The sequence below is a fragment of the Zonotrichia leucophrys genome, chromosome 7 (genome assembly GCF_028769735.1).
Source record: "Zonotrichia leucophrys gambelii isolate GWCS_2022_RI chromosome 7, RI_Zleu_2.0, whole genome shotgun sequence".
Classification (NCBI taxonomy): domain Eukaryota; kingdom Metazoa; phylum Chordata; class Aves; order Passeriformes; family Passerellidae; genus Zonotrichia; species Zonotrichia leucophrys.
Genome location: NC_088177.1, coordinates 15,414,574 through 15,442,410, shown reverse-complemented (window position 1 = coordinate 15,442,410; position 27,837 = coordinate 15,414,574). Strand labels below are relative to the sequence as shown.

Genomic DNA, 27,837 nt, shown 5'->3' with positions numbered 1-27,837 from the left:
GTCAGAGGCAGGAGCCCAAGCTTGTTCAACCTTTCCTCTGAGTCAGCACAGCAAGTCTTTACCTTCACTTGCTGTCTGGCACGAAAGGAGAAGAAAAGCTTTTGTACTCTGCTGCAGTCACCATCACAAAGATCCTGTTGTTGCCAGCAGGAGCTAGTACGGATGTCAGGAGAGGCTGAAATGACTCCATCAGGGAATAATTGTTAAAATCTATTTGGGGCACATCCTGCATTCCTCAAGTACCTGCAGAAATGGCTGTGACTAGCAGGGGCAAAATGACTGTACATCCTATGCTGGCTCTCCCTGCCTAGATGTCCATACATGCAACAATTATGGCTCGCTTATCAGCATTTTACAAAAAGATAGCCCTTTAAGCAAATTACCTTGTTTTAGAGAAAGACATTGGAAAGCTGCCTATGAGTAATGTACAATGTAAATCCATTAATCAGGCAAAGCCACTGGCATATCTCTACCTAATCATTCCATAGCACTCATTTCTTGGTCTCTCCCATGTTTGTATTCAAATAGAACAAATGCAGCAGTCAAAAAATTCTGAGCTGGTGAGGGGAAAAAAAAGTCATTAAGCATCCTGTTCAGAAGTGCACAGAAAATGTGTAATGACAGAGGACTGTATCTGAAAGCAGGAAAAGTAGGAATTTCAGAAGGCCAGGCATCCTGGGAAGGGAGGGAAGCATGCCAAGGCAGCGTGCCCTGCCAGCCACAGGAATTGCACACCGGTGGATTCCACACGGGTGCAGGCTGTAAGGAACAGCGAGCTGTGAAAAGAAACCATCAACAACCCTGAGCAGACAGGCTCTGAGAGAGCAAGGAGGTATTTCAGGTGGGTTAGAGGTGCCTGGTTATGGCTGTGCCAGTGGCCACCTGCCTGAGCTGGACCTGGCAGAGCTCACACAAAGAAAATAGAAAGCAGCAAGACACTCAAAAACTTAACGGGTCAAACAGCAGTGGGGAGCCACAGGCTGCCTTTGTGTTGTACCCAAGAGCTGGAAAACATCATCACAACCTTCTTAATAGAAAACAGCCTCCTTTGATCTAAAAGGGCTTGACAGGCTCCTTTGACAATACAGAGATTAATCCTGAAGGTAGTTGAGCACACCAGGGCTAAAATTTAATTTCAAGAAACGCTGGAAAGAGAATAATTCTTTTCACGTTTGTTTAACAGTACTAGCAATTCATTCTTCCAAAAGTGATTGGTCAAATCCCAGGACAATCACTAAAGGCTACTGTGTAAATGTGGAAACAACAGTCAGTATAAAGATAAATCTGAAGGCACAAGACAGACAGACATGCACTTATCCATAAATAAATATTGCTCCCATGGCCTCCTTACAGAACCATACCACCTTCTGTGGTTTCTCATAGCAAACACAGGGGGTTGACTACTTCTGTGAGTCCTCTTTCCTTCCCAGGCTCTCAAGGTGAGTTTTTAAATGAAACACAGAGGGATGTTTTGAAGTCCATGACAGTGGGCAAGCCCTCTTTCTCCACAGGAGGGATGCAGCAATAAAACTGGTCCTGCCAGGTGCTGACCTGCCTGTCTGTATGGGGTGAGGGCTGTCCAGCTGCAGTGAAGCCCAGGAGTCTGAGATTCAGTCAGCATGTCAACATCAGTGGATTCCAAACCATTTGGAATCAAAAGGAAATAACAGATTTAGGTAACAACTAAGCTAAGCCATGCATCAACCAGTGGCCTAAGAGCCAGAAGTGCTGATTTCTGAGTCAGCACACACTACTGGCACGCTCACTTCTGGCATCTCCATCCACCAGAGGGAATGTCCCTCCCCAGCACACTGGCACAGACACAGGCTCCCTCACAGCAGCACCCCCATCCACCCATCCCACACCCAGCACAGCCTCCCACAGGAGAACATGTTCCATTCTGGGTTTTCTGGGTAAGCACCACAAATGTGTTTTCTCTTGGGACCATTCCCCATGGATAAATCCATGTAAGGTATCAGTGCTGCACAGCAGCACAGGGCACTCTCACAGCTGCTCTTAGGCTGCATCAAGGCTCCTTTACAGAGGTAACAAAATCCCTCATACTTGTAAGCAGGGGTTCAGAACCTCTTGAAAAAAGAAGCTTATAACCTATTAATCAGTGCAAATTTAACATAATATATAAGAGCTTGTGGTCAAAAAGCCCAAACTGCTTCTCTCTCACAGATTCAAAGCAAAGAAGGAATCCAGTCAGATTTGTATCACTGCTTCCTTGCTCTATAAATAGCTGCAACTGCCATTCCAAAAATAAACCAGATAAATATTTAAGGCCCACTGCTACTTAACTTACTGTTATGCTTACATACTGCTTACTGTTGTGTAAATCAGGAGAAATATCAATGAGATCCATAAATTCACACCACAATGCTTTGCTGAAGTCAGAGGGAAGGACTGTTTTTCCAGTGATTACAGAAAAGTCCTTCTATGAACGCTTCACCATCAGCCTTCCTTCCCCTGACCTACAGATCCCTTTGACAGCCATGGGAAAATGAGCATAAGGGAAAATGCCAAGAAAGCGGCTACAGTCCTTTTGCCTAATCCCTAAGATGGATAAATAATTTTTTTAAGGGCACCTCTGTCCTATTTAATTTTTAAGCTTAGCCTGAACAAGGACTGGAAGAGATACCTGCTCCCTAGAGCAGTTTAGGAGAAAGCACTCTGCTGGAATTTTCTATCTACCTTGGTATCTACACTTGTCAAATAAAACAGCAATTACCCTAAAACTACTGTAAAAATAAGCAGCTATACTTTTCTTTTGTAGACAATTTGTCTGTCCCCAAAATAACTCAGTATTTTGCCCATGAAATACTTCAGACTAATGCACTTCTGAAAAAAACAGTTGGAGATGAACAAAATAGTCTCAAATAGCTCTTCTATCTAAATTTAACTCAAAGGCCCCATTTTACATCAAATAAAAAGACAACATAATGTACCTGATAATGAATTGCATTATTTGTGAGGGCCCTAACAGAACACAAATTATTTGTATTACTGGAATAAACATTCAACAGAATCCACCAAAACAAGTGAAACTATTTAAAGGAAAATACAGTCATCCTCCATCCTAAATAAACCAAGGGGAGAAAACCAACCCAACCAAACCAAAACCAACCCAAACTTTTCTCGAGCACGCACAGGTATTGTGTTAATCTGATTACATGGGAAAACTAAAGACTCAAAGGCTGCCTGTTTTACTATTTTTCCTTGCTTTTCCAGGAAACCAAATATTAAGTACCTGGCTCACAAACCTCCAGCAGTTGATCCGCTTCCTTTGACGTTCACCTCCTACGAATGACACAATCCAACACCCACATACCAGCTCTAAGAAATCAAGAGTGCTGTTGCTTCAACAAACCCCCTGCACTTGGGGCTAGCCAAAGAAAGATGAAACACCCTGGAACCCTGCAAACAAATTATACCCACTGCTGACGTAAGGAGGGGGAAGGGAGGGCAAAGGGGAAAAAAAGAAAAATTAAATAAACCATAGGAAGCATCCTTAGTCATCCAGAGCAATGTGTTGAGATTTTTAACAGCACACCTGGAAATTGAAAGCCTCTATAAGCTCTAGCTAGAAAGTAGAGAGCAGGCTGCAAGTGGGCAATGAGCATTACCTCGTGGGGTGGGAATGGGACTCGAGTGCCTGCTCCTCAGCCTGGCCTTGCAGGTGCTGCAGGGAACTGGGGCTGCCTCCAACAGCACGAGACACAAGGCAGGCAGGGCTTTGGGAGCACAGAGGAGCTCCCTCCCCACCTTACACAGCTGGGGCCTATTCCTGCTGCACAGGCCAATAAATCACCAGCAGGGAGCACCTGGGGCCTCTGTGGAACAACATGGATTAACAGCATCGAGAGGATCTGGTATCCCATCTAATACTGCAGCCAGCTTTTACACACCTAGATGAGGGCACTGTGGATGATGTTGAGTGTTTTAGGGGTCAGAGTGTATGGGGTGGCAGGGCTCCAAAAGCCTGGGAGGAAAACACATGCTGTGGATGTGGCTCTGCACTGCTCCCCTTCCTCATTCCCCATTAATAAAGTGTCAATTTGTCATGCATGGAGCCTGAGAGCTCTGCATGCTGCATCCCAGGAATGTGCCCCATGGCTGGGACCAACAGCACTGCTGCCTGCCACAGCTAAGTCTTCCCATGAGTGCTCCCAGCCAAAAGCAGTTCTCACTCAATTTTCCACAGCTGAAAACGCCTGGGAAGGGCAGAGCTGGCCTGCCCCTATAAGTGACCTCCCTCTTCTCCCCGTATTTTGAATTATATTTGTGAGCCAACAGATAAAAATACCACCTTTAAGTTCAGAAACCCAGCTTTGGCCTGAGCACCACCACCATTTAGGAAACCAGACAAACAAATGGGAAGAAAGGAAAATGCTGCATAATTACTCAGAGCCACCCTGAAAAGAGGGCTGTTACCAAAACCACCGAGTCTCTTTTATTGAGGATTTCTTACTGCAGGAGAACGCTGCCTAATAGCTGCTATATCCTGCTTGAGCGAGTATATTCTCCTCGGAAATCAAGCAAAGGTTTCTAATAGTTTTTGACAGAGTGTGGTCCCCTAAAGCTACATTTTCTGTCTGATTCATGCTGACTAACTGTAACCCTACGACAGTTATTGAAAGTTAATTAGCGGTGAAGTGCTAAGAGCTCTAAAAATGAAAATACAAGCGAGAACTGAATGCAGAGTGTCTCCCTTCCCAGAAAAAATACTGTCAAGAAGGTTAACATAGCTGAAAAAATATTCCAAGTTGAAAATGTGAGAGGGATTCCTCTAATAACTTGGCCGTGATGGTCCCTTGTTGTGTAGACACACAGCTGAGAGGTAACACATTCCTAAGGGTTTATCAGGACCCAAGGAACAAACCCCAGTATTTCTTTCTTTATTAGATTTGCTAGAGGAAGTGCCTGGAAAGTTACATAGAGACAACACCCAAGTTACATAAAGACAAAGATATAAATCAATGACTGCTTCCTCTGGGGACTCAAGTTTGTCAGATGTTGCACACGCTATCAAATCCTAACTATTTTTGCCCTTATCCTTCACTTCCTCAGAGTTTGCAAGGAAAAATCCACAGTTAGATGTGAGCCCAGCCAGCACCGAGCGGGCGTAGGAGGTGAGGCGAGGAGAGCCACAGCCCTGCACCACCCACTCCCTGCAGATGTAAGCGCCCAGACAAGGTGCGAGGCAGTGGGCAGCACCCTTCAGGTGTTAAAAAAGCCCATCCTGGCACCCCCAGAAGTTGGATACTGCCCTAAACAATAAAAAATTAAAACTAAAAGCAACCCTCACGCAGAGAAGGGGCATTGTTCTAAGAACAAGGAAGGGAATGCATTGGAGCAAAGCAAGTAGGTTGGAAAAGCCAAATGTAGGGCTCAGTATAAAAATAGACAACAGTGATGCCAGAATGCCTTGGCAAAACTGTATTTATTGATTTTCATAGAATAGGGAAAAAAGCTCCAGCCCTTTCCACCCCTGACTGGTGACTGTGACTCACTAGCAATCTAAAATGACTGCAGTGAGCAAGCGGGGACTGAGTTGAGTTGGACCTTGCTCACGTCTCCACAGGGTTGACAGGGGAACGGTGTCCTGCTCCTGGCTCTCCCTTGTGGCTGGCCAGGAAATACAGAATAGCTGTGCAGGTTCACCTCCATCGCAACAGCCAACAACACTTCATTCGGGCAGGTCCTCCGGGTGGACAGAGGGGCTGGTTAATGTGTGGTTCAGTGTCTGGCTCAGGCACCGCTGCTTGCCGAAAGGGCACCCTGGTGACCTGGTGACCTTTCCCTGGGGCTGGGAACAGGAAAGGTCACCAGGTGTCCTCCCTGGTGTGTAAAGGAGGACATCCACCGTCCTCGTTCAGCTGGGTGACTGCCTGGGTTGAGGTCTGCAAGTGTCACAAGCTGTCCACGTTTGGTTTGGAGCTGCTTTACACCTTTACTGGGCAGCCAACACTCTCTGAGGGGGTCACAATGCAGGGACACGCTTGGGCTGAGCGGTACCTTCGATGGTTTTCCTCCTCCCCTCAACGCCACGGAGGGCAGAATAGGAGGGGATGGCGGACTGTCCCCCTTCAGACGGGTCCCTCAGCCCCCCACAAGCGCTGGGTGCCGCGGGTGGAGCCCCGGGCCCCCGGCGGCCCCGCGGGGGGAGCGGGCAGCGGGGCCGCACCGCCCCTGCCCCGCCCTGCGCGGGCCGCGAGGGCCGAGCCCGGAGCCGGCGGCGGCCGCATGGGTCCGGCGTGGCCGCCCCGCCGCCGGCAGCGCCCGCGGGCCCGCCCGGGGCCGGGGCTGCTGCTGCTGCTCGTCCGGCTGGCGCTGCCCGGGGCGGCCGCGGGCAGCGGGGAGGCGCCGCCAGCAGGTACTGCCCGTCCCCTCCCGGGCCCGGGGCAGGGCGGGTGCTCACAGGCCGGGGGTTGCTCAGCCCATCCCTTCGGGAGCGGGGACTCGCTCCGCTCCCGCTGTCCCTGGGCCCCGCGGCCCCCGCTGCCGCCCAACATGGCGCTGCCCGGCTGACGGGCCGGGGCCGCTCGCCCCGCCGGCAGCTGCAGTGGAGCCGGGGCAGCCGCGGCCTGAGGTGCTCTGCCGTGTGCCCCGGCTCTCGCTCGCAGTTCGGGTCCCGCAGGACGGCCCCGCGCCGTGGCCGGGGACAGGGAATGGGAAGCGGCCCGGACACGGAGCCCGCACACGGACAAAGGAACCGCGGCGCACTGAGGGCGGGCGCGTCCCGCCCGCTCCAGCGGCGGGGCCGGGAGGTGCCTTTGGGTGTGCACTCCCTCTGGCTTCCTCAGGAGCTCGGGCCAGGGAATAGGGTGGAGAACAGGTCTTTTATTAACATGTTTGAGGGCAAGCAAACCCCTACAGGCTGTGCTCAGTTGTAGTAGCAATAAGGAACTCGAGAACCGGCTTCTTCCTTGCATTGCTGTTCTTGAGTCTTGGGCATCTTCCGGATTCTGCAGCAGATGCTGATGGCTCATAATTTCGAATTTCTTTGCTTGCAGTCTCAGAATTTGAGAGTTACTTTACATGTGTGTCCTCCCAATAGCTAAACCCAGCACCACCTCAGAGATACCTGTTCAGAAGCATCTCTCTTTTTGGAACACCATTGTTTCACTCTGTGGAGCTGATGGAACATCTCAAGCAGCTGTTTTTTCTCAAGAAAAATGCCTTAAAACTATGGGTGGTAAGAAAATACCTGCCAGCCTTGCACAGGGATGACATGGCCGTTGACACGGATGGATACTTTATCCGTGGTGGCAGGAAATCAATCCTAAGATGCCCTTCAGGGAAGGTGTGGACACTGGGCTGTGTTTTGGCCCTGCCATTTCCTGTTGCTGGATTATCCTGGTTTTAGGCCTGGGTAGTGCCCAGCCTCACCTCCCTGCTGCGTCAGTGACAAATAATCCTTCTGCAGCATCGTGCCGTGGCTTTTGTGAAAGTGTCTGTCTAAAGGTACATCCAGTGCTTGTCTGAGTGGTTGTGCTCCCTCCCACTGGATTTGCCACTAATGAAAATTAATCCGATGGGTAATTTTTCCACAAGAAAAAATGCCCAAATTTTAAGGTTAAACCAGTTTAGTAGGATCATGTGTGGACAATAATTCTGTAATGCTATAATAAACCTAAGTAAGAACTATAATAAACCTGAGTAAGAACATCCACACAGTATTTTTCACTGGCTTAACTAAATTTGTTAAAATATAATTTAGCTTAATTTCATCTTTCTTATAGAGACACAGCAGGTTTTTACCTGCAAACAGCATCTCCTTGTCTGGGTTGAGATTGCACATACCCATTTTGCTGCTCTGAGTGCATGACAGCACTTTAGCAGTTATTACTGAGCTTGGCTAAGACCTACATTTTCTATTCAGTAAGCTAGGTGAGTCCCTCTGTTAGGATGTGTAATTATTTCCTCTATGCTTCTCTTTAATTATGTTCTTGAAACACTGTGGTAATGCACTGTAGGGTGTATTTTACTCATGTATATAGATCAGAATGTATCTAAAACTTTGCTCCATTAATCTTTTAGGTCCATTTCTGCTCAAAAGTGCAATCTTAATTCTAAGATCATAGGGGCTCACTAAGGTTTCAGGAGGTTTAGAACAATTCACATCTCTAATTCAACGATTTATGGTGAGCTGTCAGTGCAGTTCCCTTATTACATACCACGGCTGGACTGGGACAGGAGAAAAAATGTTCTAGAAAGAAGAGGTGTGTGATTTAACATCACAAACATTTCTGAGGGAGAGGAATATGACTTTTGTGATCAGCAGCTGTGTCATGTGCTAAATGACTGTGTTAATATGTAAGTCTGTTTACCTGCTCAGACTCCCACAGTTGCATTCACCACTGGTACAGGGAACTCTGGTGGAGTTACACCCACTCATGGCAGCAGTGAATTTGGCCCAGAGGCCCTGTTCCAGTGCCATCAAAACACTGACACTGAAGCCAAGCTTTTCTGGAGTACATTTTTTAAAAATACCACCCTCTTTTGTTTTGTTGTTTGGTGGGTTTTTTTGGGTTTATTTTCCAAAGGTGTTGCAGTTTACTTTGGAGCCTAAATGGCTTGATCAAAAGTCCAATTTGAATTTCCATCTAAATCATATTGAACATGTTTCTGTCAGGATTTACAACAATGAAATGGACTATAATTAGATATTTGTATTTGACACATGCCTAAAATTAACTTTTTTGCTTCCCCCAGGTAAAAACTGCAGCTTATTGCAGGAAATGGATGTTATCCAGAAGCAGGATGAAAACTGTTACTGCTACGTGCAGAACAGAACCATGCACTTACAGTACCTGTGGTCAACCATCCAGGTGAGAGGCTGTTCTGGAGTCAGTCAGTACATTTCATGTGAGCTTTTCCCAGCCAGTTAGCAGGATCAGGGCAGCAGTTCTATGGAATTAAATAGCTGGGACCATGAAAATAATGCAGCATTATGCAAAATGAGTCTCCAGTTGGGATGCAGTGAGTTTTCGTCTCTGGCTTAGAGTGTGATGGTGCCACAAAAACATTAATTCAGGATTGTGTATTATTTTCTTGCACCCCTTTTCTGTTGATGGATCACTGTTAACCTCTGCAACAAATGCTTTTGCCTATCACCAACTGCATTTATGGAACTTCTAAATCTGAGGACCACATGCAGTTCTGTGGCTCTCACCAGAGCACACCAAAGTGTAGGAACCAAAGGCTCGTTAGATTGTCACTAATGAGCAAACAGCAGCAGCAGTGTGTTGTTCTCCTGAGTTAGCAGAGGGTCATCTTGCAAGACACACATTTAGAGATTTGATTGAAGCAAATAAAAATTCCTTCAACAGCTAAAGGAGCGAGCTAACCATCTCCATAGTTCCTTTTCTTTCCTGAGAAGTATGTCTCCAGACAAAGGAAGGAAATAGTTTCATTTTGTCTCTGTTGGAGGACTGTTCTCTCAGGTATCCGAAAGTGGAACATCTCTTTGTTCCCAGGACTGTTTTCCTCAGGATTATGTTGCAGGTGTTTTTTGAATGGTAGCAGACTCCAGGTAGTAGAACCCTCCATCAGTCCCACAAACTTTCCTGGAGTCAATGTTTAAAAGCAGGAAGTTCAGATTTTTTTCCACAACAAACTGCTTGCTGACACATTGTCTCCTTTCCCAGTGCAAACCTGGTTTATTATCCATTGCATCACTTTTTTGCACATAGATCTTTGTTGTCTAGCAGGCCCTGATGAATGTATCAGAATCCTCAGGAAAATCACCTCAGCTTAGAAGATGGACAAGATCTTTGATCAGTTTGGTGGGGGAGGGCACTGGGAACCAGCAAAAAAACCCCAAAATACCCAACAGGAATGTGCTTCTATTTGAATTTCTGGTTATGCTATCTTTCATTTTCCTCATCCCTCTTATGTCCCCAACATAAGAGACAACCGTGATCTCAATGATTCTTTATAATGCAACATGAAGATTGCATTATAAAGAAGAGCAAATCAAATTTGTTACAGTTCAGGAGGGGAAGGAGGAAGGGTATGAACATTCACAAAACAAACTGTGGTCAGTCAGATGTTACTAGCTTTGTTAGAAATCTGTGTGTGGGCAAGTGTCACAGTAAAACCAAACCCACTGTGCTTTTGGATGGACTGAGGCCCCTCCACTGAACTTTGCTGCCAGTGAGTTCTCTGAATTACCTTGTAAGGTATTAATTGTAAACAATTAATCTTTGCTTAATATAAATAACCAATACTAAACAATTAATACTGATTTTCATTACCACATGCATGGCTGATATGCAGTATAATTCACCAAACCCCACAGTGACTCTGAGCTACTTCTCTGTGTTTTCTGTTCTTTGTTTCTAGATAAAAGTTAACAGCAGAGAAAGGTTCCGGTTTGAGCCTATTTCAGAAAAAAACAACTGCCGGAATTCAGAAACTGTTTTTGAGTTTGTTGCATGTGCTGTTCAAATCCTCTGGAAGCCAGAGACAAGTACAGAAACTTTTCTGAGCATAAAACAATATGGAGAGGACATTTGTTTCAAAATCCAGCCCTTCAAAATTGAACCATACGTTGTGAGGGTGAAAAGAGAAAGTAAGTACCAAATCTTTGAGTTCAGGTTTCAGATGGCTTGGTATTGCCAGTGCTACTGAATGTACCATCTCTTCTGTAAGAAGCTTGGGACTTTTCTATTGATATTTTATATAATCAGCATTTCAGACTGAATTACTCTAAAGTCAATTTCTATTTCTTTCCCCCCTTTTTAGTGCTAGATGGAAAGCTCTTGTTTTTGTTTGTAGCTGGAATTTTTCTGTTCCATTTTGCAAACAGCCTGAGCAGGTGAGTACTGGCTGCTTTTGACCTTCTTTCCCAAAGCTTGTGCATCTTTGGTCTGTTTTCTAAGCTAAAGAGGCAGTTCTTTGGGAAAGTGAAATAAGGAACTGAATATATATTGAAAACTTCCTCTTACCATTTGTGTTTGGACAGATTGTGACATATCTTGGAGTGCCTAACGCTGTTTATCAATCAGCTGTGTTAGGGTTTTTGTATCCAAGCTCCCTGCACTGGGGGACACCAAGACAATCAATCCTCAGTGGGCAAGTGTGTGGATCAGAAAAGTCCTTTTTCCCTTTTGTAGACCACTGAGGATAGCTGAATGCTAAACAATGCTGATTATTAATGATGCTTTTGCCTCCACCTTTGTGCCAGCCTTTCTTCTGATGCACATTTTTTATAGCATGTAAGGGAGGATACTCAGTTGTTACAGCAAAATATGTGCCCACAACTTCAAAGCAAAGTGAGTCACAAAATAATTGTCAGGAGGCACCTCTGAAACAAGCAGAGCAGGAATAGGTTTTATAGCATTAACTCTGAATTAAGAAGATGGAATTTATAAATGCATATGCTTAGGAGAAAAAACTTGTGGGTTTGTGGGGGGTTTTCTGCATTTTAAATTAAAACTTCTCTTGCAGTGCAGAACCATATTGGTTATTTCATTTTCTTCTGTGTACTAGAGAATAAAAGGTCAATGTAATCAGAAGTAGTGTGAGCTTTAAAAAACCCCAGCACAGTCTCTTAACCTGTAACAACTCCAGTGACCTTAAGTATCTGTTGGGAATTTTTCCTTACACAGATTTAATAGCTGAACTGGGCCTGCTTACTGTATAACTACAACTCTAACTTACAGCTGATTTAAGTTCTTACTGAACATCACTGCTGTTTGTACAAATGTTGGCATCTTAACCAATTACAAATGATACTTCTCACCATATTCTCTGTTGTTCTCTTTACAGGAGTGCCAAGTTCTTTTACCTTTCTGGAGTAATACTGGGTGTTCTTGCTCTGCTAGTCTTTGTCCTGTTGACACTTAAAAGGTTTATTCCAAGGGTAAATCTACATTTATAAAATAAAATAATAGTAATCATCATAACACAAGAAGTGACAGTACAGAGCCAGATTCTGACCTTGTTCTGGTTTTGTGGCCAGGTAACTGCACTGAAATGACTGCAGGATTGCTTCAATCAAGTAAATAGAGTTAGGTCAGAGTCAAGTTCTATTTAGCTTCCTCCTGAGTTTAAACTGAACAGGCATTGGTGATGTGCAAGAAGAGTTCATTCTGAAACAAATTATTTTCATTGAACTGGAGCTAAACTTACCTTTGAATCTATGAATCAATTTAAATAAAAATACAGTGGCAGCTGAGACAGATTCTCTTCCATTCACCAAAGACAATTCATTGTAAGGCGGATGGGAATTTTTCCTTTAGTTTTATAAAGCCTGTGCATTCCCATAATATTGCTGAGATATATTAATTGGGAACACATGCCAGTAGGGTTATACTGTGACATTGGGACAGGATACACAAAAACAGGGATGCAGTTGCTCTCCTTGGAATTGATACTGTGTTGTTGTAGCATGCAGAGGACTGTGCAGTGGAAGTCTCAAACCCTGTAGGTCTAAAGAATTTCATATCTGTTTTTACCTGTGAATTCCTTTGGAAACAATGGTCTTGATTCTGGCTAAGTTTTTTTAATGTAGTTTTTTTTCACTTTTTTTTTTTTTTAAATTTCTAGCACAGTACCTTCTGGATTTTAATGAGTGGCTCCTGGATGGTCTCTCTCTATTTTATTTACTGCTTCAAAGAGAATATACAGTGGTTGTGGTCTGAACACAAAATCTACCTGTTGGGTAAGAAAATTACCAAGAAATGTGCTGCAGATTTTGGTTTCAGATGGTCAGATGAATACCTGCCCATAAAAAAAGAAAATCAAGTGACTCATGTAGAGCTCTATTTTCTCCTAAGCCACAGATGTTGAAATATTCTAAAGGTTCCTAATCCACTCAAATGAGTGTTTACTCACATTGTATCATTGAATACAGAGTTTGATGTAGAGGACTAGTTCTAAGAGCAGATTTTGCTTGCATTATTTGTTCATTTATTTGCTGTTATTACATACTTTTCCTGTAAGAGCAAAAGGGCAGCTCCTCTGGTTTGCAGCTTGCTGGATGTGGGAAATGGATGCACACTTTGGGAATGGGATGTGGCTGCAGGGGCTGACAGACCTATTGATCTGGCACCTGCCTCAGCATTGTCATGTGAGGAGAATTCATGTGCAGCCCACAGCATTGGCTAAAAGCTGTTCAGAGATAACCTTGTGAACTCTTGGCACACTTTGGAAATAGAAAGCACATAAAACATCATGCAGTTACCTGTAACACAACACAGGAATCAGCAGGCTACACTTCACAGCAGCTGCCAGATTTGGGAAGCAAAGTAAAGGTTCTAGGGGTAGTTTGCATCTTTTTCTCCATGTCCTTTTCTGTTCCTACAGGGTATTTTCTGGCTGTGGGGATTACCAGCTTTGCCATTAGCTATCAGCATGGGCCACTGACCACGGAGCTCAGCATAACCTTGTTCACATGGACACTCCAATTAACAGCCTTTGTCCTCATCTACTTTGGAGTCACCATCCCTCAAGTTGCATATGCAGTCATAGCAGTCAGCCTCTGCTCCAAAGGCCTCTGTTACCCCCTGGGTGCTGTCTGTCACATTGCCAGGTCTGTGTCTGTTAGTGAATGTCCAAATCCTGAGAGAACCAGGAAATACTGGAAGCTGATCATGAAAAAAACCCTAGACTTATACCACATATACACCAATAATGGTGTATATATGGAATTTCTAGTACTAGTTCAAAATTTTGCCAAATGTAAAACTGCTTTAGGAAAGGTTTAAGGTCCAGAGACACAGAAGTGATTGATTTTCCATTTGGCAGTTTTAAGCACGAGTTTTGTTCTGTGGATAATGGAGAAGTGTGACTGTGTTCTTAAGGACAAATGTAGCACCTTCTAGTCCACAGCATATGGCAACCAGAACATTTCTGTTTGATTGATGAGACTGCAGCAGTACTGCCTTGGTTTGATGTGTAGTGAGAGAAGCTGCAGGGAACTCATATGGAATCCTAGAGATAAAACACTGATCCCTCACCAAGGATGCAGCTGTTCAAAAGTGACAGTTCTTGGAGGTTGAAGAGAGTTCAGAGACTAAAATCACATGTCCACAAAATAGCATTCTCCATGATTTTAGTCTTTCTCCTTGTCATTCATAGAAGCAATCTGTCAGAACTAGGAAGATACTCCTCAGCATTCCTAGAGACCCATTTACATTTTGGAATGGAACAGGAACTGCCTGCAGTAGGTAGACCTTAACTTGCTGAGTGTGTGCAGTAGCAATACAGGAACAACGTGTTTGCTCATCCTTGAATTTGAAGTATGCTTTAGCACAAGTGCAATGCTCAAATGAAGATTCTAAAAAGCCTTGCCAATTGACATCTGTTTTTTACCTTCAGGGATGGATGGCATCCAGCTTCAGAGTCTTTAGTACAGACTGTTCCATAGCTGTGGACTCTGCTGAACCGCAGAGAAGTAGGAAGAGGCAAAGGCTAGAACTGGCATAACCAAAATCATAAAAAACAAATAATTGGGTTTCGGTTTTTTTTGTTTTTTTAATACAGACTGTTTATTTTTGAAAAACATACTGCTTTAGTCTTTATCTTCTCATTTTACATGCTGAAGTATGAAGTGGCCTGAATTGAAGCGTTTTTATTTTAGGTAGAATTTGTCATTTGTTGTAGACCAATTTTTGCATGCAGCTGAGGAGCAACAGCTGTTTCAAAAGCAACATGTAAGATCAGCACCTGTTGTAAACAGGTTCAGAATGCTCTGGAATCAGTATGAAGTGGCCACAAGTTTTACTCTGAAACATTGTAGTTTATTCTTCATGTAGTTCTTTCTTTTTGGTTTTTATGAACTGATGCTTCTATAAAGAAATACAGCTCTACAAGTAATCTCTCTTAGGGGAATGAAAAGGGCTTTTGAATTTTTCTGTTTCAAAATCCTTAAGTCACAGCACCAAACTGTGAGGCCACGATGCCAGATACACAGTTCAGAGCAGCAAATATATCAAAATAATTTAAAGTCTTGCAGTATTTATTGTTGAGAACAGTGAATCTCACTGAGCCAGCAAGATCCTTCACCATTTGACCTAAACAACTACTACAGTTCTCTGCTTTAAAGGGATAAAAGAAGGGAAGTTAAATGCTGCTGATGTTGGAGCAGGTGTTTTTATACAGAGCTGAAAGTTTTGTGGGCATCCAGCCCTTGCTTATCTTAACTCATCACAACATTTAAATTGAAAGCAGTTGACAGAAGGAAACAGAACATGGCACACTTTCTAATTTATATCTAATTATATTATACATCACTACGCAGCAGCTAAAAAACCATCAGATTGTAAACATTTTGGCCTCAGACTACTCAGTTTTGTAATTCAGAGCAAGATTTAAGAGAAGCTAGCTAGTAAACAACATGAACAACTCACAACAGGCTTAGAGCATTGCTTATCTTTGATGTAACATATGCAGACTGAGTTTTGATTCAGCCCATGTCTCTGCACAGACACATTTTGCATTTTGCACCTTAAAATGGCTGAGCAAGCAGCCATCTCTTTAATTCTGTGAGATTCTAGTCCATGCATACACAATAAGGACCTGATCTAAAGCTCATCTGAAGCTCATTAAATATCATGTGAAATTCTAAAGCTTTGGTTAAGACCTAGGGTAAACAGGCTAGCAAACATTACATACCTTGCCCTCAAATGTAAGAATGCAGCTTGTTCTCTTAAAAGGGTAGAGGTGACTAATGCATTTTAATAGCAGGTATAGAGAAAAAGGCAGATAATTACATGGCAGAAGACTTTATAAATACTGCTTATTTTCATTTTGTTCTAGAAAAATGAAGCATCACTTTAAATCAAAAAAATTGGTGTTTAAATACCTTACTGAAGAAGAGTATCGAGAACAAGGTGAAAGTGAAACGATCCGAGCTCTGGAGGAGCTGCGCTCGTTCTGCAGGAGCCCTGACTTCCCATCATGGATAGCTGTATCCAAACTCCAGGCGCCACACAGGTAAGAAACCTTGGCTTCTCTAAAACAGGAAACACATTGCACACCTAAACACACTGCAGACCTAAATGCCACTGCAGGCACTGTTCCAGGTGTGTTTGTCTTGCATATCCCACTCAGGACCACAGCCACACCTCTCGAGGGGATTACTTGCTGGTGGCATTGAATTTCTGTTTGTTCCTCCCTGACCACAAATTACTCTTGGGAATTTGCAGACCTTCACAGCTGATTCACGGTCACAGAACTTACAGGCTTCCTGCAGTGCCTCTGTAAGCCCTTGTAGTGACCCCTGGTGCCTCTCTAACCAGTGAAATTGCCCTGCTTCAGGTTTTAGAACAGTGCCCTTTTCTGTGGTGTAAAACTGGGGCACAGTGAAGATACATACTCAAATATTACCTATAGTAAGCTCTCCAACTGCAAATCTGCAAAGTCAGGGAATCCTATTATTGAAGTATCACTATCTAAGACTAAGTATACAGAGAAAGAAATCAATACCTGCAACGAGCAAGTAGAACAGGTAGAAGAGCTGTGCCATGTATAGCTTAAGAGATAAAACTAAGACAAATAGAGGTCAGGAAGGGTCAAGCAAGCAAAGCCAGAAACCCTGTAGAGTATAAAATTAATCATAACAGTGTATTCCCATCAAAACAAAAACTTGAAGAGATCAGAAGCAGAGTTTCATATATTAGCCAGCCACAAAGACTTAGTCCTTGCCACAGAACCAAGTGTCACTATTTTAAAGGAACCCCAGTCAGTTTGGAATTTATTCAGAACCTTCATCTTCCTTGGACTGGCACGCAGACAGCCTCTCTGCCAGGTTTTTTAGATTTACTGTTAAACAGTCTTACTTTCTAAGCTGCTTGCCTTCTTTAGAATGATGGAGAGGGAAAAAAGTGAAAGCTTAGTCTTGTATTGTAGAACTAAATACCACCAAATGTACAAAACAACTTGTGACACACATATTTTCTAGCCATCATTTCATTAATAGAGTTGTTATAGACTGTTCACTGGTTGTGAAAAGGGAAATAAAAAGGAGAACCAACAGCAATTCAATTTGGAGAACCCCTCCCAGCTCCCATTAAGCATCAGACTGTGGTTCATCCCAAGGCAAACTGTTCCCCATTTAGACTAACAGAGCTTCCAAGAACAGTGAGGTGACGACATTCATCTCACAGAAATGTTAAGTCTGAAATGTAAATTATTGATCAGTTTACCAGAACTCCAGAATGTAGCTGCATTTCCTTTTTCATACATTTCTCTGATGCTGTCGACACTTACCCAGGTGTCAGAACTGCCGTCTGTTCCCACACGCTTGCCAGAAACCTCCAGCTCCGTTCTCTCTCCTCAATGGAGTTGCCCACTGAAAGGGAGATTTGTGGGGGATTGCAGTATAGGGACAGTGCTAAGTTCATGCTTTGTTCTGGCATTTACTTGGAACAGCTGCAGAATTCCCAGTCTGCAGCTCCAGCTTCACTAGAGGCAGGAATTCTTTGGGAAGACTTGAGCTCAGCTTGCCCACAGTGCACACACAGCACCAGCAACAAGGCGACTACATACAACATAGAAGTGCAGAATTTTCAATTTTTCCTTTCATTAGCAATATCAACACACCTGAATCCTTGCAGCCTTTGTCTCAAATATGCTACAGCTTTAATTTATTTTTAGAAGCTAAAGTACCAACTACCCCACTGTACAAATGCTTAGTCTGGATTATCCTGCAAGTACTGACAAGATGTGAAAACGAAGTTAGATCTTCTTGCTTAGTCACAAGACCTTGCAGATGGTTTGCAGAAGAGCAAAAGTTACTTCTACAGAAATACTGAAAAGATGAGCTGGGAAAACCAATCTTTGTGGCTGTTGCCATCCGTTATTGGAACTTCCCCTCATCTGCACTGCCCGTGGGGATGTCCTTACAACACTCCTTCCTAAATTGCAATACCCCTAGAATTTACAGTATTTCTTCCTTTAATTTCTCAGTTGGTAACTTCTCCCTTTCAAAATTGGTCAGGTTTGCAGCTTTTGTTCTGGGATCTCCTCACGTCTCAGCTGCAGAAACAAAGGCACACGATGAGCAGTATGGCATTGGGAGCTTCTTCCTGGAAGAGCAGCTTTTTGAGACAAGGGCACAGTTTGAGCAAGATGAGCCAGCCGATTCTGTCCATGAAGAAGATGAGGAGAATGAAAATGAAATGCATTCACAAATTCCATTTCCATATGCTACTGAGCTGCTCTGAGCTTTGAGAAATAACAAGATGACAGAAAACACACTTCTCATAGAAGGAGAGGATACAGAACGAGAACTCACACTTGGCCTTTTCTTGTGATTGCTGGTGGACAAAGAAGGATCTTTGAAAAAAACTCTTTCCTGTATCACCAATGTCACCTGATTACCATAGAGGCTGTTCAAGTGAAGAGGAATCTCATGCTATGAGTATTTTCACTAGGGAAAAAAACATTGTGTATTTCCAAGGCAAGTACTGGAGACAGCCTGTCCACCAGGATGCCTTCTTTCACCAAGAACACTACCTCTAGTAAACAGAGAATCTGTTTTGGCCCTTTCCATCAAGTCCTCTGTGCTGAGCACTAGAGGGAGGAAAAGCCATTTTTAATACTCTCCTTTTTACTCAGTACCCTCTGTGTCAAGACTTCTGATAATGCATTTAGAGTGTTGATAAACTGTGTTTGTTGTTTGTGAGACTTTTATAGAGAGTTGATGCAGCTGAACGAGGTTTGTTTCCCCTTCTGGCTGGGCTGGTCTGTTACCTTCATCCTGTCTCTGCCTTTAGTTTTAAGCTCCCCTTGCTCCTCAGAATGCTGCCTGATTTTTCACCCTCTGCCCATATTATTCCATTCTTGACCTCTGCTGTAGTTACACTGCATTTTGTTCTTTCCAAGTCTTTGTTTATTTACATACTTTCTTCCCTCCTGTACAGATCTTCTGCTAAACCTTTCTCTAGCCCTCTGCTTTTCCACCTCTGACAGTGGTTTGGGAGAGGTTTTCCATCCCTAAACATTTTTGCTATTGCCTTCAGTTTCAGCATCAGCTTACCTCAGGCAGGTGCTGCTGTCTATTCCAGGCCTCTGCAGAGCTCCAAAAAGGCCACAAAGGCTGAGGCTGTTTCAGCTGCTATTAGCAGAGCCAGAGTGCTGCTGTGAGCCTGGAACTGGGAATGCAGATAACTCACACTGAGCTCCACTGGCCTCAGAGTACTCAGTAGTTTGTTCACTGAGTAAGAAGCAGAAAATCATTGCTGGAAAACAATGAGGGTAAAATCTGTCTTTTACCTTCCCTTTCTCAGCTGTCTGTGGGGCTTCTCACAGGAGAAGTGGGGAGGACAAGAAAGAAATTTAGGCGGTCATTTGTCTTTCAGCTTATGTGTTACACAGTCCTAGGCTAGGGAGTAGTGTGTGTACCTCAGTTCACCCACCTGAAGAAGTAATTTCTTTCTTTTGTTCTTTAGACTGTCTTTCCCTGTATTCTTCTGTTCTCACTCTGCTGCTTTCCTTTACTGTCTTACAAACTGCAGAAGACAAAAGACCATTAATTCTGATTAATTCACCATCTGATCTCACAAAGCCACTGGGAATTGTGAGCAATGGGGAGCAGTTGGTGCTCAAGAAAGGCATGTCAGACTGGATCTATGTGCTTTAACAGGGCTGTCTGTCCTTTGTGACATGCCTAGTGGTGCAGCATGACTTCAGCAGTGCAGGTGCTGTCCTGGGTTCTCCTTGTCCATCGCTGCAGCAGGGACAGAATCTGTTACCTCCAATGGTGCTAAGTATGGCCATACCATAATCCAAGAGCTCCTCTGTGTAACAAAGGACTCAGAGTTGGTGCTTGAAAGCTTTAAAGCCTTACTGATGTGGTCTTTTCTCCTTTATATTGCTTCAGCTTAAAAGAAACACTTCCATTTTACAGTAAAGAGACACTTAACATCCTTTAGGTGCCATAAAATTTGAAGTACCTATGCAGAATGTAAAGCATGTTTAGCAGAGAAAAGCCATGTCAAGCAGGTGATCCAAAGTGCACTTGCTGTTAAATGAAGAACATTCAAAAATAGAGCAAGGGCTCTGTTTAGGAAGGCTGCTAGCAGCAAAACTCACCTTTGGCTGGTGCTAAATTGGTGCCAAATCCACAGCTAAATTGCCACCCACATTTGGGAAGTCAGGTTTGACTTGGGGGGCTCTGGCACTAGCAACGAGCACTTGTGAAAACAGAGGAAGGCCTCATTATCTTGGCTAGTTTGGGAGAAGGGTGAAAACTCCCCCTGAACCATGACCATAGATCAAATCAGATTTATTTTATCTTTGTGTCACCATCATGAAAATGGAGTAATAAAAGCATTACAGATTAGGCAAAGGATACTCAAAGAAATGTCTTAATGTTTTTTGCATGTTTTCAATACAGGGTTTTTTCAGTGTACTTCATAGCTAGCCAAGAACCCCATCCAAGCAATTTGAGGCCAAGGAAGAGAATCATATTTGTTTGAGCTTAAACAGGTTTTTGAATGTCATCTCTTTAGTGAGGTAGTGATGATTACCCTCCCATAATATGGAGGCATGTAAATACATAAGATGTATTTACATACAATGGCCCAGATTATACATTAAGGTAGTATTTTACCTAAGCAATATGTTAAATGGAAAAGCCCCACCCCCCACCTTAGTTTAGGTAATTACATGTTTTAGAAGAATACCAGGTACACCTACTTCAACAAGGAAAAAAGTTAAAAAGCAATAAAAATTAAATAAAGATCAACTCACACTGTATGTAGTTGTGAGATCCATTGTTTGGCAGGGATGGGTAAATGCTATCCAAAATAGAGCAGGAAACTATTAAATACATGCAAAACAGAATGGCAGCAACAGGAGAAAGATGATGGCTACCTTAGTGGGTAGCTAATAGTGACCTTAAAAATCCTCCCAAGCCTGTTCCAACACTGAAAGGGTTTCATAAACAAGACCCACCAAAAGCAGCTGCTGTCACTGGAGCCCTGTTCACTTGCACAGTGCTCCTGTGATATGTGGAGATGACAAAGCCTTACTGAAACACAATTGTCAAGTACTGTTGTTTTGGTTTTCAGCTAGAAAATCTAGGAACAGAATCTAGGCATTAATCCGTTGCCCTAACTCTTACAAAAGCCTTTCTCCCTTAACAAAAGATGTTACATTTTTCTATGTTCTCTGCAGTGTTCACAGTGATGCCCTGCACTCTTTCACCCTGACCAGTTTACAGTGCACAGTGGTTTGTGCCCCTTACAGCCCCTGCACCCCACAGAAGGGAACCAGTGCCTACAGTCAGATTTTGTTATCAAATACTATTTTAACACAGTGCAAGAGTAGTTCCCAGGCTCTTGGTTCAGCATCCTCCAGTGACTTTAGTAAAAGGTCATTATCACTGAATTATTTTCACTTCAGGTTGGTTATGTTCACTGCTGACTCTAATATGAACAAATCAAATAAAAGTTCATGTTGATACTATTAAATATGTTATGGATATTTTATATTTCTTACCACAGTTTTTACAGTTTCACAAATATCAAAATCCAGGTGTACATGTCCATTTTGCAACATAGAATGACTATACAATTCCAAAAAGAGCAGGCATTTCAAATACACAATTCTGAAGTGTAAACACAGTGTACAAGCTCTTCACTTCACAATCCAGGTGCTATGCAGTAGCAGCTGAGGTAACACCATACAGCATGAACTCAACAAATGGTTGGTTAGCCTCAAGATGATTTTTAGCATCCTTCTGTCCTGTCACCTGTTCAGTCTTTAGTTCTCCCCCAAGTTATACAAACATACAATAAATACATTTCTGATTTTAAAGGACACTTAGACAAGTCATGAGGATTTATGTGAGTACAGTACATTTAAGTTCAAGTGCAAAAAAAGTAACTAGTGGCTAGTCATTGATGTTTCTTTTTATTTTCTATGGTGTTGGTCCCAGGCACTGCCAGAACGTGGGTTGTTCTAAAAGCACAGCTAAAGCACAGCTACGGGACACCCCTTCAGTCAAGCTAAAAGTTGTCAAAGTGGGTAAACCTGTGCACCCCCTTTTCTGCTCAGCTGCTGCCACCTTCCTCTCCCTTACTGGGCTCCTGCTGGCCTTGCCTCTGCTCAGCTCAGCCCCCCACAGAAGGCCTCGTACCTCACACACATCTCATTCCAGGAGGGCACCTGAGCAGTGCTCCCTCAGTCCCAGGGGAGCAGAGTGCTCAGCATCTCCCGGGAACAAGCTGCTCATCTAAGAGCATGGGCCAAAACACTGTCCTGACTAATCCCCTGACTCTTCCCTGAGCCCGAGGATTTCCCTCCAGCAGCAATTTTCACTATGCACCAGCACGAGCTGGCTGCAGACAGTATTTAGAAGCATGACAAAACATAATCCAAAGTCCTCCAGTGTCTTGACATTGGGCAAAGTAACTTCCTAAACATACTGCAATTGAGTTACATTTGCTTCCTCCTGAGAATCTCACTCTACTTGATTTCTGCATCCACTACTTTGCCCCTATAATCCTAAACATTTAAGATTTTTAGGTGATTCCTCCCTACCCCCCCACCTTCCCTAGGCACTTAAAGCTTACTTTTTTCTTAATAAATAACCATAATAACTACACTGCATTAAATAAACCCCTGTATAGATGAGGAAATAAAAAACCCAAAAAGATCACTGATCAATCTCAGGCTGTGCAATCTAGATCAAAGACTCCTGTCTCAATATAACATCAAACCTAAAATTACCCAAATGCACGCAACCTTATGCCCACCTGCAGGGCTGCAAGCACAGAGGGTAACTTCTTCAGAAGCTTTCCTCCAGCTTTTGTGTTGCACTAAAACACCAGTTCAAAACCTTTGCTTTGCAGAAATAAACTTCCATCTCAAATAGCTGAACATTAGCTTCAAAAACATATTATTTGAATATGCATATGGTTTACTTCATCCCTCACCATGATATTAAGATACATTTTCTTAAGCTACTCTGTTTCTGAGAAATCTTTCCAGAGATACTTTCATGACATTGCTAGAATTATTAGATCTGGTATTTTCTGATAGACTATTCAGGGAAATTCAATGTCTCTCAAAAAAAGTAATTTAATTTTGATTTGGGAATAAATTTAAAGAAAAAAAAAATGATCCAATCAAATCAGACACACTGTGCCTCAACAAATGAGGAGTAAACTCCCTTTATTCCACAGATGGTAAAGAAATTTCATAGCACTTGACTCAGCTTTAGCAAAGCAGCTGAGAATTCTCCCTACCATTAGATCTGGCCACATCACTTCCCTCAAGAATCCAACCTTTTGGCTTCCCTGCTCATGTTGCTCTGTGTAGTCATATGAATATTCTTTATATAGTTAAAAGCTTGCACTGCATCACGTTATGATGTTAGATGAAGGAAGTCCTACTTGAGAGCTCCTAGTCCAGCGTTTCCCAGGTGAGAAGCAGAATTCCATGCACTGGATTTGGTAAGATGAGCGCGCCTCAGGGCCCTGCAGCAGCAGGCTGAGCATCACCATCCGACACCGCGCGGCTGCCACCTGCTTGGCAATCTGATGGTGCTGCAGCTGTTGGTGCTGAACAGTTTCTGGACTGCTCAGCATCTCTTGGATTTTGGGGTTGTCTTGCTGAGCTGGCTGATGAAGCACTGCAATTCTCATTGGTTTTCTAAAAAGAAGGGAAAGAATTGCATGGCAAAAGTCAACATAAATACTCAGGACACTGTCCCCACTGGCACCCCCCAGATGCATTCAGGCACTGCTGGAATGTCACAAGGCACTTGCTTTGAATGCCCACAACATAAAAGAAGAGTCAAATTTAAAGCAGCAAAGCAAAAGAGGTACATTTAAATCCAGATGACACTAATACCAAGCAGACAGCAGCTTACCTTCCGTATCTTTTCCTAACTGCACTTTCCCAAGAAGCATGCAAAAAACAAACTTGTGTTTCAAGGGGAAAAAAACAATTAACTGCTCTTCAAAGTGTTTAGACAAGATAATTCTTATGACTAAGCAAAGACAAGATAATTCTTATGACTAAGCAAGTCTATAACTCTTTTTTTCATGCTTCTTAAATACAGTTTTTCTCAGTTGATCCCACCCTCCCCAAGATACTGCTCAGACTGCCAGAATTTTTGCTGTACTGATGTACAAGTCTATCCAGTCTTCTCAACCAAGCCTTATCAGGGAACATAAGAGCACATTTAAACACCAGTTACATTCCCAGGGCTGAAACAGCAAATGTCCACACTAACACATTTCATTAGAAGGTGATGCACTGCCTATGATTATTTGTTCTGCACTGAAGCACAGAAAATAAGGCTAGTATGTCCTTTTGTTTGAAGAACTATGAGCAAGCAGAAGCAAAACTAATCCAAAATCTTAATGAAATAAGAAGGAATCATTTTTGTCACTAATTCTCTGCTCACTGACCCTCCTTCCAAATGATCTATATTCATTTTAAGGAAGCTATTTAACAAATTCAGTAAGAGAGCTTGACAGCCTTTTCCCGGTTTCAGTATTTTAATATCATCAGCCTAAAATAAATGACTGAGCCTGAAATATTTTGAAGCAAATTTGTCCTCTTGGAGCACTGAAGAAGGGATAAGAAATTTTGAAGAATACACATGATGAAGAAAAAGATATAATTTTCTTGGTGCATTGAATTTTGGCACATTAACAAGTACTTTTGTATCAGCACTGTATTTTTACAGGAATAAAAGCATTGTGAAGAGAACATGTGCCATAGAGAACAGGCACAAAAGCCCTTCTGGCACTTTGCAGTGCTCAGGGAAGCAGCTGGGCTGTGTCTGGCAGTGCTGGACAAGTCACTCTCAGACACCACACACCTGCAAAACATCATTTTCTTGCCATGTCCATTGCCTGAGTTCTGTGTAACTTCTTTGCTCTGATTTAACAGAGGGCAGCTTACACTAACCAAGACCCTGAGGACATTTGCAATGGGAAATTGAGCAGTTTGTTTGGACACGTTACTTTGATGTCAGAGACCCTGTGATATCTTCAGCTCACATTCTTTGACTCTGAAAAAGTCGAAACTGAACAAAAACCCCAACAAATCTAAAGCATGCCTCTCACACATTTCCAAGAATAAAGTCAAGTAAGAAAGGCAGGAGGTCACTGACCAGGTGAAATTCCTACACCCAGCTCTGCTGATTCACACTCACATCCCAAATTACCCATTTCTAAAGACAGCACTTGTGGAAAAAGCATTTCTGTGTTTACGCCTACTGGGTGCAAGAAGGAACCTCGCCCACCCTGAACTTCAGACAGGTAAACACAGGGCTGAGACTGCCCATGCTGTTCCAGCCCTGACTGACAGCACCCCCCTCCTTGGCTTAGCAGTGTGCTCCAGCTCCAGCTGGAAAGGCATGGCCAGAGCATTACAAGTTCAAGATCCAAGCCCATTCAACCACTGAGGCAGCTATTACAAGCTGCTGTGTGGGGAGACTGAACAGAAGGGTAATGGTGCACAGTAAGCACCAGCCACCAGATATTTAAAGTCCCAGGATAGCTCTTATCTAGGTAAAAGAGAGATTAGCTTCACTTGAAAAGAAGGTTTTGTATCCAATCAGCAGCTGTCTGGCACACAGCAGCCATGAACATGTCTGACAACATCATCTAAGGAAGCAAAACTAAATAAAATTAATTTTACAGTCTGTTAAGCAGCTGTGCATCTTCATGTTCAATTATCACCTTGTACATTTTACAAAATGCATAACCTGCAGATTCCAACTAACATGAAAAGAAATGTAAACTTAAGGGGAATACAAATATATCAAAGTCTGTAAAACAGAGTCCCTTTCTATGTCTCTTCTCCTGCCATCTTCAGGAAGACGCTACTTGCAAAGTTATTCCTGCTACATTATACATAGAAAACAACTCTATTTCATGCAGTATTTCAACTACTGTGTCACAAGTCCAGTTATACTACAAGCTGACAGAAAATACCTACCAGGTACTAACAGATTTACAGAGCTATAAAGCCTTTAAAGCTGCTAAAATTACGTAAGAGCTTCCTGAACATTAGAAGATTACCTGTAAAGGCTGATTCTCAGGAGTGGGATTGGTTTTGGATAGTTTAACCATCTCTTTTATCTGGTAGACAGCATAAGCTAAGGTGACCCACGGAGAAGAACTGATGCCCCAGGCAGGCTTGTTCACATCCTCTTGCTCTTCCTGGTGTTTAGTTTTCTTTGGAGGGAGCCTGGGCTCAGTCCTAGGCATGATATCTTCCGACTGCTGCTGCACAAGGTCAATAGTTGCTATGGGAACAGGACTGGAAGGCACTGGAATCCTTTCCGCCAGCATTGTCTTTTCTGAAGTTTAAAACAAAACCATTACTGGCAAAGCCAACAAGCTTAAAAAAGAATAACCCTGATGAAGCAGACAATGAGCATGAGCTTTCACACTGTGGTTATCACTGCCCTGAAAGCAGAGCACTGGCACAGCCACCAGGAGCCAGACCCAGCACAGTCTGGTTAGGGAAATGTAGCTGATGGGCCCTGGAGCATGAAAAACTCAGTTGTGCCCAGCAAAGAGTTCCTATGGAGCTGGCAGTTAGTGAGACAAGAATTAAGAGTGGTGACACACTGGAAGACACAAAGTATCTGTCAAAGAGTTTCAGGTAAAGGAAGAAATCCTCCCAAGAGACCTTTACATCTCAGGTCTTGCAATAAACTGTAATAGTTTTTGTAACTATCTTGAAATGTCATCCATAAAATGACTGCCATGACCCAACCCAATGTGCCTTACAATCCTGAAGAGCCAGAGTATTCATACAAAAAATAATTAAACAGATTTTTAGTAACTGGGGGTTATTTTCAGTAATAGCTCTGTGCTCTCTGTAAAAAACACATCCTGTGAACTTTGAAAAAAAATTCTCCAAAGAAAATATTTTCCAGATTAAGAAGATCTTTCTTTCAAAATTATAAAATTACTCTTATACATTTGGTTTACAACTCCTAGCTAGTACTGGATATTTTAAGCAAGGGCTGGATGTTCTCAAGGAGTGAAGAAATGAGGACAATAATCCTGCACACACTTGACCACATGCTTCATTTTACTCATCCAACTGGTCTGCTTGAAAGCAGCCTAATTACTGTCATGCTTTAAATTAACATACACACTGTTAAAATGGGTAGTGTGTATTAAATGAAAACCAAAGACAGAAACAAAGAGAACAGGGCCACTATGAACAAATTGGCCTTTTGTGGATTCATGTGTAATTAACTGACTGCTGATGGCAAAGTGAAGCAGCAAATAGCCTTTTCACCTTTCCATTTTTTGCCATTATCATTTGAACACAATTGAGGAAAACACTAGCAAAATATATATTTGAACACTTCAGTACAGGCAGCCTGATAACTTAATTTAATATTCCAGCTAAAGAAAACTAACTTTCATTTCATACTCAAAACTCATACTGGAAAGTATTTGGGCAAAAAGCAGCTCAAAAATTCATGACTTTTCACAGTTAGCCAGAGTTTTATTGTCTTTGTAAGAACTGTAGTCACAGTAAACCCCTAACTTTGCTCCAAGTATTTAGTTTTTGGTTAGCCTTTATATTGATAAAGATGGAGATTAAAAAGTTCAAGTTCCCCCTGAGGGGAGATATCTCAGGTTTAAAAAAAAAAAATCTATAAAATTTTTTGTCCTCTGAAGCCACCTCTACAATTTCTAGCAGGTGGCTTCGAGTGAATATGAGAGCACAAAGTGGGACTGAGGTGACCTTAAGGAATTGATGCAACTGAAATGACTCACTACAGCTGTGAAGACTAACCTAAGGATTCTCAGAACTGAGAGGACATACAGGCAGCAAAACAGATCATGCTTTTCTTCTATGGACACTCAAGAACTCAATGCTGCC

The 27,837-nt window shown here is 42.9% G+C and overlaps 3 protein-coding genes across 10 annotated transcripts in view; 1 reads left to right on the top strand and 2 right to left on the bottom strand.

Annotated features, from left to right (window-relative positions):
* The window catches only part of NAB1 (NGFI-A binding protein 1), a 46,308-nt gene extending 42,549 nt beyond the window's left edge, over positions 1 to 3,759 (bottom strand). The window contains exon 1 of one of the 3 annotated variants that reach the window (XM_064718404.1): positions 3,630 to 3,759. The gene's annotated coding sequence lies outside the window, so the exon portion shown is untranslated. The remainder of the gene's footprint in view (positions 1 to 3,629) is intronic. The other 2 variants (XM_064718406.1, XM_064718407.1) reach the window with 2 other exon arrangements.
* Positions 3,760 to 6,259: 2,500 nt separating this feature from the next.
* Positions 6,260 to 21,352, top strand: NEMP2 (nuclear envelope integral membrane protein 2). Its single transcript, XM_064718989.1, has 9 exons — positions 6,260 to 6,379; positions 8,722 to 8,837; positions 10,354 to 10,582; positions 10,756 to 10,828; positions 11,782 to 11,875; positions 12,562 to 12,676; positions 13,321 to 13,546; positions 15,775 to 15,951; positions 17,957 to 21,352. The coding sequence occupies exons 2-9, from the start codon at positions 8,748 to 8,750 to the stop codon at positions 18,180 to 18,182; spliced, it is 1,230 nt and encodes a 409-aa protein (XP_064575059.1). The 5' UTR covers positions 6,260 to 6,379; positions 8,722 to 8,747; the 3' UTR covers positions 18,183 to 21,352.
* An 82-nt stretch (positions 21,353 to 21,434) lies between these two features.
* Positions 21,435 to 27,837, bottom strand: part of MFSD6 (major facilitator superfamily domain containing 6) — a 44,875-nt gene continuing 38,472 nt past the window's right edge. For 4 of the 6 annotated variants that reach the window (XM_064718982.1, XM_064718983.1, XM_064718984.1 and 1 more), the window contains 2 exons: positions 26,007 to 26,287; positions 21,435 to 23,619 (listed from right to left, as the gene is read on the bottom strand). In XM_064718982.1, coding sequence (XP_064575052.1) covers positions 23,437 to 23,619; positions 26,007 to 26,287 — 464 coding nt within the window. In that variant the 3' untranslated portion in view covers positions 21,435 to 23,436. Of the gene's footprint in view, positions 23,620 to 23,839; positions 23,864 to 26,006; positions 26,288 to 27,837 lie in introns of all 6 variants that reach the window. The other 2 variants (XM_064718986.1, XM_064718987.1) reach the window with 2 other exon arrangements.